This window comes from Limulus polyphemus, unplaced genomic scaffold (assembly GCF_000517525.1).
Source record: "Limulus polyphemus unplaced genomic scaffold, Limulus_polyphemus-2.1.2 Scaffold339, whole genome shotgun sequence".
Classification (NCBI taxonomy): domain Eukaryota; kingdom Metazoa; phylum Arthropoda; class Merostomata; order Xiphosura; family Limulidae; genus Limulus; species Limulus polyphemus.
The window spans coordinates 59,678-71,318 of record NW_013665949.1 but is presented as its reverse complement, the minus strand read 5'-3'; the positions used below and the strand labels follow the sequence as shown (position 1 = coordinate 71,318).

The 11,641-nt window shown below is 31.2% G+C and overlaps 1 protein-coding gene across 1 annotated transcript; it reads left to right on the top strand.

The window, feature by feature from the left end:
• The first annotated feature begins 1,052 nt into the window (after positions 1 to 1,052).
• LOC106457503 (transmembrane emp24 domain-containing protein eca-like) lies at positions 1,053 to 11,484 on the top strand. The gene is made up of 4 exons (XM_013916929.2): positions 1,053 to 1,310; positions 4,431 to 4,651; positions 8,740 to 8,886; positions 9,957 to 11,484. Exons 1-4 carry the CDS (start codon positions 1,157 to 1,159, stop codon positions 10,104 to 10,106), a joined length of 672 nt encoding a protein of 223 aa, XP_013772383.1. The 5' UTR covers positions 1,053 to 1,156; the 3' UTR covers positions 10,107 to 11,484.
• The last annotated feature ends 157 nt before the right edge of the window (positions 11,485 to 11,641 follow it).

The window sequence follows — 11,641 nt, the reverse complement described above, 5'->3', positions numbered from 1 at the left end:
GTTAAATCCCGATTTGCTGAATGGAAAGACAACTTTCTACTTATAGATGTCACCTGTTATATTCCCCCACAACAAATTCGGTTAATTGGAAATTAGCGAAGGAGATGCCCCAAACAAAACCAGCAAGAAGTGAAGTTAAGATGTAATTACTCGAGTATGTTTTCACAATCATACCTAACTGAATGAAAACACGGAAATTTAGAAAATATTTACATATTAAGTAAGGGAGTAGAAAACACATGGTGCAATATTGTACCACACCAGTTGAGTACTCTACTATTTGAACTAAACAATTAACTTACTAGCGTTTGCTTGTAAGTCACTTTTTAACAACTTATACGTCTACACTCTTCCCCTCTAACAAAAAATACCCGTCCTCGACCCTACTTTCAGAGACGCGGAAGAGCAACTGTTTTGTAGGTATGTGAATGAGAAAATTTACTCATAATAAGATGTTATTTGGTGTTTATTTTGGTATGCAGGATGACCTCAGTTGCTAAAACTTTAAGATGTCATATCACCTGTTTGTATATTGTTAACTAAAGCCTAAGTAATGGTAATATTGTTGCATTTATATTGAATAATATTTACCAAGGTAAGTACGCATAACTTCAATTCATGATTTATGTGTCAAACATATTGACATTTAACCTATCTATCTATAATAAAATAAAGAAGCACGAGTTCAAGATCAATCGTTCTATTTCAATAATGAATATTAACATTTTTGCAACATTGGAATTGCTCTTAAACCTCAACTACCCATTTTTGAATTATTGCTTAACGTAGTTTTCTATCAGACTTAACAGTTTTGAAATGTAAAAACGCTTTTCTATTGAGTACTGAATTAAAATTTTAATTTTGAGTTTTACTTCTTTATTTTGTTATATTACTTACAAGCTTAAGTGGATTTCAAAATAAATTTTAAACTTCCCTCTTCGTTTTCTCTCTCTTTATATATATATTATAATTTGATAATTTTATTTTATTACATTCAACTTTTTTTTTTAGAAATATTCTAGTTAGATGGCATGAATGAATAACGTGGCACAGAGCCATCTATATGACATGACATACCGGGAGCTGTGTAACGTTAGGAATATTTGTCGGTGTTATAACATTTAATTGATTCTGCGATATACGTTGATAATTTAAAATGAAGAGTAACATTTTACCCAGTTTATATACCACTATTTTTCTTGTGTCAATGTCATGCCTTTTATATATTGTAGATGGACTGTATTTCCATATTACAGAAACAGAAAGAAAGTGTTTCATTGAAGAAATACCTGACGAAACTATGGTTGTTGGTAAGGGAACAAAATGTTAAATATTACCAAAGTATGGGATTTACTAGTCTTGATTACTAGATCTTAGTTTTCAGTTATTATTATCATTAATTCAGACGACTATAATTTGAAAGTTATTACGGAATACTACAATTTACAAAAATGTTTTGTATCATGTACTCATCGCAAGGAACCCAACGTTTAGGCTTTGGAAGTTAGGGCTGCTTTTGAACTGTTCTATTTGCAGTCAGTATCACTACAACTACCAGAACATGGAAGGTGAGGTAAATTAGTGATTACAGAAAACGGTTAAGTCGGAAAATATCCATGGCATAAGTTTTGGGCTACATTATACAACACTCACTGTCAACAGAGAAATGTAATTATTTTTTAAATTTTCATTTTGATATATACATTGATAATATAATGAAAAAAAAAGAAATTGACGTCATACACATATTTTAATTTTGAGCCACAAATGTGATAAGTTTGCACTAGTAACTAAGCTAAAATTGAGTTCAAGATGCACCTAACAACAGGTTTACATTTCAAATTGAGTGTGTAATTTTGTTGACTGTGACATATCCTCTTGGTTTTTACAGATAACATGGGCCCGGCATGGCCAGGTGGTTAAGGCACTCGACTCGCAATCTGAGGGTCGCGGGTTCGAATCCCTGTCACACCAAACGTGCTCGCCCTTTCAGCCGTGGAGGCGTTATAATGTGACGGTCAATCCCACTATTCATTGGTAAAAGAGTAACTCAAGAGTTGGCTGTGGGTGGTGATGACTAGCTGCCTTCCCTCTAGTCTTACACTGCTAAATTAGGGACGGCTAGTGCAGATAGCCCTCGTGTAGCTTTGCGCGAAATTCAAAACAAACAAACAAATAACATGTAATCTGATAAATTGAATATAAGAGATATCAAACTTATTGTAGTAGAGTAAATAGTTATGACTCAGGGTGAGATATATCTACTTGGTTAATGATGGTGAAATCACAATAGAGTGTAATAAATACTTAACATAACTATACACATTTGTGAACATTGTGAGAGATCATGGCACATATTTTGATGCAAAGTTAGCCAAATTTTCAAATGTAAATTCTAAACTATTTGCTTCACATTGATGTAGGTACATCATGATCTGACTGTTAGTAATGGCCAGTTTAGAGCAAAATATCCAATGATCTTTCTTTCTTCTTTTTTCTCTTGGCTAAAAAAACATCCTTAACATGTTGGTTGTCATGTGACCCACCAGCAACCAACAGGTTAATATGGTGCCACAGGAGCCAGTACTTGGACCTTTGATATTGAAAGAGGGATAGTAAATTAGTAAACTTCTCTGATGATATTAAATTCACAGCTATTTCTAGTTGTGTCAAGATACTACAGAATCACATAGATAAGTTACTAATTGGACAAATACTAGTTGATGACTTTTAATTAGAGTAAATGGAATGTAATATGTTTGGGTTATCATAATTTTGGTCACATATTTAATATAATAATATGACTAAAGAAATAGATCTTGGCTTAGTGATAGACAATTCACTCAAGCCATTGAGGCAGTGCTCTGTTGTAAGAAGTAAAGTTAGCAGAATTATATGGTGTATTTATAGACATTGATTACAAGTCAAAAGATGTAATTATCTCTTCATTTTCCTTTATATATTTCTCTGATCCAGCTTCTACACAAATCCAGTTAATTAGTTATTCCTCAACTCTTATGTGATTTATTTAGCTAATATTTTGTGTGGTACCTTAATCAAAAACTTTTTGAAAATCTAAGTGAACCAAGTCCATATCATTTCCACCATCCAGATAACAAATAACATTCTTGAAAAATGTTAACAGATTAGGAAGGTAAGATTTTATTTCAGTGAATCTACATTGATTTTCTTTTATGATATCCTATTTCATGACATTGGAAAGCCTCTTTTATCAGATTCAGTGACTCTAGAATTTTATCCCTACACATGTGAGACTAACTGGCTTATAATTTCCAGGACAAGTCTGATCTCCCTATTCAAAAATATGAGTAACATTAACAACTGTTCAATCCTACTGTCTAATGACCTATCAAAAATTATAGAGAAAGGCTTGCATATCAGATCTTTGACCTTCTAATAACACTTCTCTGGTCCTTGTGCTTTGTCTGTTTTTTAACTAATTTTTCTACTCACAACAAAAGGATCAGTATATACATGATTTGGGTCAATTCCAATATTTCCTATAGAGTGCTCAGGGTGAGATATATTGCTAATATTTTATCAAATAAGTATAAAAGATAATATTTAAATTCTCAGAAATTTCATAGTTTTCAACAAAAAACTTGCCACAAACATCTTTTAAGGGCCTAATTCTCATTTTAACACTTTGCTTACCTTTAAAATAGTTTAAAAAATATTTTCTGTTAGTTTTAACATTATCAGTTAACTGTTTCACAGAAACCCATTTTAATTTCCTAATTTCTTTTTCCACAAAATTCTTCTATAACTCTATAAGTTTTCTACCTTAACTCTTAGTTAAACTTCTTATATATATGGCATTTATCCCCTGATTTTGTCTTCAGTAAGCCAATTAGGTTTGATCTTTCTTATTACTTTTCTGGTTTGTTTTTTTGTTTAGGACCATACCTATTTTGAATTAAGAGGAATTTCTTTAAAATTATTTTCAAAAATCTATCCAAATCACCTTTTAACTCATTATCCCAATCCACTAATTATAAATCTTGTCTCATTGCCTCATAAGTGGCATTTTGAAACTTATGAAGAAAAATTTCATTTCTTTTTCTCTTAAGATGCAGCAAAACTTCAAAACTAATTATGTAATGATTACTCTATAAGTATAACATAATATTTAAGGGACAACAAGGATACTGTTGAAATATTGAAGCTATCCCATTCACTTAAAAAAAGAACAACTAAAATACAGCCTGCTCATTTAACTATTTATTGGACCTTCCCATAAACTCCCTTAGATTTTATGCATTCATTACATTTGAAGGCAACTAATTGCAAAGGCCAGCCACTGTTAGAAAAGTAAAATTATCTGAACTGAAAGTGACTCCTACCCTGCTAAATTTTATAATTGTTAAATTAGTATTGACTGATGAACATAAGTTAAATTTTGTTATTAGGAAATTACAAGTGTCAGTTCTATGATCCTAAAACTGGTGGGTTTATGCCTTCAAGCCCAGGAATTGGCATGCATGTTGAAGTACGAGACCCGGATGACAAGGTGATGCTTTCTAAGGTGTACAGCACTGAAGGCCATTTTACATTCACATCCCACATACCTGGAGAGCATGTAATTTGTCTGTACTCCAACACCACAAAATGGTTTAGTGGGAGCCAGCTGGTAAGTATGACTATCTGCCTTTTATTTTAATTTTTCATGAGAAAATGCAAGTAATTCTCACTTGTTGAATTTTATATTGAAATAATGCATTCACTTATTTGTAAAACAAGGTGCTCATTTGGGTATAAATAACATTTTAGTATGTTTAGAAGAAAAGAAAACTGGCTCATATACAGAGAATTGAATTTTTAACCCCTTATCATTCATGGAAGGATTTTTTTTTCCATTGTTCTAGCTATGCTTTGACCACAACAAACCAGGCATGAGGCACTTTAAATGGCACAAAAGACATTTGGTGGAAGATATTCGAAATGTCGTCCACTACACTTGTGTTTCTGCAACAGGCAGTTTTATCATGAATACTCTGCCTAAACAATCTATCAAATTTTAAATTATCTAAATATAACATCTTAATTTACAAATTCTCAATATTCATTTTTATGTGCCAAGTGATGCATCTGAGCACCAGTTTCTCCACCACAGGATTTTCTAATGTAAAAAATTAGCTGCTTTAGGTTCCAATTAAATAGAAACACAAACTTTATATAATTACAATTAACAATCTAAAATTCTATATCCTATCTTTTCAATTTGCTGTGTGCATGCTTTTACTGGAATGGGTACTTTCAACTGGTCAGGCCAAAATCATCTATCATAATGTCTAATTTCAAAGTTCATTATTTTGTAAAATTGGATCTACCCAGAGTGACTAGCACTATATGCATGACTGATTGTTCTCATTTAAGCACAAGGGAGGTAGTAACATCAAGGTATCATCTGAACTACCATTGGAGGACACAGCTGTCCACATTTTTGCACAATGTTCAGCATTACAGCCATTCCACCCATGGGCATAACAGCTGTTATTTCCAGATAATGACAAGGAACAAAAGCAACTAGAACAATATTAGCTTAAAAACTTTCATGACCATGTGTCATGTGAAAATCACATACTCAGAATAGATTTTAAGTTCAGAATAATACTATATTAAAATAGGAAGGGTGGAACTGAAATGTATGGAATGTTTATTTACCACAACTTCTCCCCCAAAGTACAGCAATAAAACCATAATATTAAACGAAAACAGAAGTGAAAAGGTTAACAAAGATAAGTAACTTTAAACTTTCTGATTGATACTATAGTTAGTACAGAGGAAAAACTGATATTACTTATTTTATTTCATATTTTACTGTACATTGATGATTGATGTATAATGAGTGTTAGGGTAAAGAAAATAAAATATATTCTGTAGTTTATACAAATTAGAAAAGAAAAACTTTTAAGGTGGAAAAAATAGTTTTATTCTTAGTATGAAAAAGCTCCTTTTATACAGACTGATTTAGTAAGGGCTTTGGAAATTCAGACAAATCTTTAGTAGAAATACTTTATTAAAAGTTTTTTGTGTACGACAGACTCTCAATGTTTATTAAGATCTTGAGAAAATTTGGTGAAGATACACATTATAATAGGAAAGCAAACAACAATTTATAAGCATAAGGAATAGTTTAATTTATAGTGACATACTATATGTTTCGACAGAACATTGGTTGACTTCTATTGAAACATGAGATGAGCATGGTTGAGAAACAATCCAGCAACTTTCATACTTTGATCTTGAATCCCTTTAGAATATTCAACATTGTCTAAAGCATCAACCTGCCAAGATTGTTTGGGATTGACTCAATAGGCTGGGAATAATTAACCAACAGGCTTTACAAAATAGAAATAGGGTTAAGTAAAAAAGTTCAAATTTTGACCCTCCTTAGGACATTCCACATAGTTCATAGTGTTTATATACAAATTTTGGTTGAGATTAGCCCAAAAGGCTCAGAGGACTTCGGGTGCAAACAAACACGCATTTTCTATCTTTATATATATATATATATATATATATCACATTATTATTTGTCCTATAGGTTGGGAGTTTAATTAGTAGAAATGTTAGGGTACTTTCATTCCTACTTAAAGAAATTTAAGGGTAACTGCCTTTTCCACAAGTGGCTATAGACAGTGAAAAGCAGTGGAAGCTGAGACGTTGTGGGTGTAAGCATTCAGCTTCGTACCCTTATTTGATTTTCTATGACAGCTGACTAGTTTAACATCAGCGTTTGGATTTTGTCTGATAGGTGGGATGTCCCCAATGCATCTGGGTGCTATTCCCACAGTCATTATCCAATATGACAATGAGTGAACAACCTGGACCAATAATGGTATTGCAATATTTAATTCATCATTGTTTTATAGTGCTGATTTAATTTCCTGTTAACAATTAATGTAATCAATAGTTTCTAAGCTATATATATATATATCTGTGTGTATTTGTTAAAACACCATTCTATATTGTGGTGGTATTAGCATAAATGATAATTTCTTAATCACTTCATGAGTGTGGTATTCTATATGCTGCACTGCAACATTCTAATGAATAAGTGTAAAAAAACACAAAATACCTGAATGAATATATGAGAAAAGCTTTCATTAAAAATGTGGTACATGTCATTTTTAATGAAATTGAGCTAGCAATGTCATTATACTGATTATGTTCACTGTTAAATAAAAACTGAAGCCTAAAAGTTATATTTACACTTTTGTGAGACTTGAGAGGGAACAGGTAGGTTTTTCTACCATATTTGTCTCTTGGGCAAGAAGTTTTAAAAAGTTGCATACTTCTTTAGTTAGTCATGATTTACTTTCATCTTGTATGAAGAGATTCTTAAATTCCCTAGATGGGTTTATGAAATCTTTTTATATAAAAAATGCTTACTATTCAAACAGTTGTGTAACCAGCCAGATAAAAAAACAACAAAAAAACTCTAAACCTATCACACCAAACCACTGGTACCATCTAACAAACTATCAAGCTCGCTGGATGAAAATCTGGAGCCATCTTTTTTCCTTTATTTTTTGAAGCATTTATTTAGCCTTTCATATATTACACTTATATAAATCTGTTATTAGCATTTCTGCCAAGAGAAACAATATCCCATATTAAAAAGAACAGATCTTCCTTAAATCACTTAATTTACAATGATTACTATTGTGGTTACTAATCATTACTTCTCAACTAAATGACTTACTGTACAATTAGAGTTCTAGTTATACATGATAAATGTTGTAGTAACAGTTTAAGTTGTAACTTTAAACAGTTTTAAAAGGAAGAAATTTTATTAATCAAAATATGCAAGATACTCTCAACCTTTTTTTTTATCTCTGTGGCCCCACCCTTCATAGACTCTGTTACTTAGGAAAAAAATTACTTTATTTCCACTCTGTTGATTTATAATATATTTATAATATTATTTTTACAATATTTTGTTTATAACATACTGTTTACTTATACAAGTAAAAAATATTCTGTTAATCATTGACATTTTATTCAGTGTGATCCTTGGGCCTGATGAACACTTGAAAGTTTTTGAATGTCTGGTCGCAGTGTGGTCAGTGATAAGCAAAGATCATCTCTCTTAAGAACATCAAGGCGGTTACGTATTTTTGATAGCAAATAAGTCACCTGACTAAAACCAGATAAGATGTGGAAAAAGCAATAAAATACAACTTTACCTTCTCCCAGAGCTGTGGAAACTTATTAGCTATTTCACTACTTATCCAGAAATAATGTTTGTCACGTTTGAATCTAGCTTGCGCTGTTGAAATATTTTATTCGGGCAGTGATGTTTCAGTGGCCCGTCAGAATTTACTGTGGCCCCCTAATTTTCCATCATTCACATGTGGTGCCCCTTGGAGGACATATGGCCCACGTTGAGAACCACTGCTCCATTGAAAGATATACCAGTCATAGTTGAAGATCATGGTTTGATATGTTATGAAAAGTTATAATTCACTTGAACATTTAGGCAATATGCTGTCATTTTTCATGTGTTATAATGTATATATAATAAGATTTTCAGGCTACTGCTAATGTAAAGTCAAGTTGAAGTAAGATTCTTCTTATATAATATCATGTATTGGTGCCCCTATGAATGTGATTCTTTTTAACTTAAGTTTTCCAATCAATACAGGTTAAAAGTATTGATAGAATGATAGAACGTCATAGTGGTATTATAACCTGAGTATGAATATTTTCCAGAGAGTTCACCTAGATATTCAAGTTGGGGAGCATGCTGTGGATTATGGAAATGTAGCACAAAAAGAGAAGCTCACAGAACTACAGCTGAGAGTTCGACAGTTGTTGGATCAGGCAGAGCAAATAACAAAAGAGCAGAACTATCAAAGAGTTAGTACTGTGTATTTATTTCCTTGTTGGTTTCACTAATAAGAAATCCTAATAATTTGATATTTTATCAATTCAAAATTACCTAAAATTTTAGAGATTAATTATTTTATTTTACAAAGTGTTTGGAGCACAAACCTTTTTAAAGTTTTTTTACAATTAATAAGAGAACAATGGAAAGTGAAAGTCATCTTCTAAAATATTTTCTCTGGTTTGCAAAACTGGTTTCAGTTTCAGTTAGCATCTTACTCCTTGTACAGTCTGTTTAAAAACTAATGGATAGATTGAATGTAAATTTTAAAAAGGAATGTTTAATAAAAGTATCTATAAATATAGGCTGTTTCTTATTGATAAATGAGATTTATATTGAAATCAAATTTGATCAATTTGAGTCCTTCTGGAATAAGTATTATTTTTATTTATTATAATATTTTTGAAATTCATCCATGGTATAGGACATGATTAATGTAACATTTTAATGTGTTCATAACATGCTGATGAGTTGAAAGTTCACTTCCTTTCCATGAAGTGCTAATCCAAAATGCCACTACTAGTATAACTTACATGTACATCCAGGTTATGTCTATTAAAACTGTGCAAATTGATAGGTTATAAAAGCTGTGAAATATAGGAACTATGATCGTTTCAGTCAAAGAAATATTCATTTGAACCTGAAAAGAATGTTTATAAAACCTAGACAAAATATAATCAAAAAGGATAGGTCAATGTTTCAATGGATTTTATGTATATAGTATTTCCAGTAGGTTAAAAAAATTTTTAATACTTGGTCCTTATTTTGTCATGATAATATGAATTTTAAATATTTATCAGTGAGAACATACAAAGTTGGCCATGAATGTAATAGCTTTTATGTTATTTAGTTTCATGATTTTAAATATATTAGAAGTCACTAGAACAGTCTTAATTCATTACATTGATTTCCACATGCAACTTTAAATTTCACATAATCATAAAATGTGATTAAGGTTCAACAGTGGTCTTTTTTTAGTTTTTAAATGATTGTTCACTTACAACATGTATATACAATTGCTAAAAGTGTTGTTATTTAATAGTATCGTGAGGAACGTTTCCGGGGAACCAGTGAGAGTACCAATCAGCGAGTACTATGGTGGTCAATTACCCAGACCTTCATTCTTCTTGTTATGGGCTTTTGGCAGATGAAGCACTTGAAAAGTTTCTTTGAGGCTAAGAAATTAGTTTAGCAACTCTGTGTGTACCATAAATTTCTGTAGTATATTTGGAAAAGCTTAGTTTTGATTAACTGTCTGTCTTTAATGAAATTTGTGTCATGTAATATATATCTAAATATTTTGGTTATTCTGTTATTGTTGCATAGTTTTGAAAGTTAATATTTCTGTAATGTCATGAAAACTGATGTGAACTTACTGTTAGACACAAGTTTTTAATTCACACCATTGCGGTATCTATATATATATTATGATAGAGGTAATTCAGTATTGTTTAAATGTTTCTATCTGGTGTTGCCTTGAGTAAGATATAAAGTTGAATCATTTTATAATGTTACACTGTAACACTTTTTCATTAATCATTACTTTGTTTTTAATATTCCCAACTTTAATGCTAGTGGACATCTGTAAGAACCAATTGAAGGTAATGAAAAAATCTGAAAGAATGTGAATTATTTATAAATATTTTACAAACTTGAAAAATATTAAGTTACACTTTCACACCTACAATTAAAAACAATAATCCACAAAATATGACTCCCTTGTTTAATCACTTCAGTTACAGATGTAAAATATAAACATATGCCAGGTACCAGTTTCTTGACAAATTTTAAATGCTCCTTTCAGCCTTGAAATTGCTACAAAATATGAACAAATGGACAATAAATCAATAACATATCAAGTTTCCATTAACCCTTTAGGCACTGTGTACCAATATATTCATGTTTGGCAGTCTTGTATTGGAAGTAAAACAGACACAAAGTAATTTTGTATGAATAGTAAATACCTGAGACTTCCTTCTATAAATATGACATATATGCACACAATAAATGTTTTTATCTTTTTTTTGCACAAAAACACCAATGAGGCTTATAGACAAAAATAAATATGTACCTGAAATTTATTATTCCTAAGAACCAATGAGTGAAAACATAGGAGAATATAATATGACAGATTCGCTTTGTGCCAGACACTGACATTTTTGTTGAAGCAGAATTCAGTATTGCTTACATAACAACCAATAATTTTCCTTATGGATTTTGATTTTATAGCACATACCTTTTTCATATTTTGTAGGACAAATATCACAAAATTGTGAATGGAGCTATCATGAACAGGCTGCTTCAGAGACACATATCCAGTACAATACTTTGAAAACATTTCTTTCTGGCATTATAAGAGATACTCCAAGTATGACACCTTATCCCTCCCCTTACAAAGATGGTACAAGACTCAAATGTTTAGCATCATCCATGAGATGATGTAGATGCTTATTTGTTTTTTAACCAGCCAAGTTTTTATTCAAGGGTCATGCCTGTAAATCTTGATTACATGCATCCACTACTTCCATCAATTCACTGTATTTTTCATAGTGGAATGTCTAGTAAAAAAACCAAAAAACTTGCTTTTCCCCAAATGATACATCTTTTGTGTGAATATATCTACATACTTTGTCCTCGGTATATTTACATCTGCCTTGTTGTGCCATATTTCCAGGAACAGATGATAGTTCCTTTGTCCAGTTTTTTTTTGCACAACTTCCTCTAGTA

Coding starts and splice junctions, on each gene's coding strand:
- LOC106457503 (XM_013916929.2), top strand. CDS start 1,157: ATGAAGAGTAACATTTTACCCAGTTTATATACCACTATTTTTCTTGTG. Junction 1,311..4,430: donor TGACGAAACTATGGTTGTTG/GTAAGGGAACAA, acceptor TTTTGTTATTAG/GAAATTACAAGTGTCAGTTC. Junction 4,652..8,739: donor GGTTTAGTGGGAGCCAGCTG/GTAAGTATGACT, acceptor AATATTTTCCAG/AGAGTTCACCTAGATATTCA.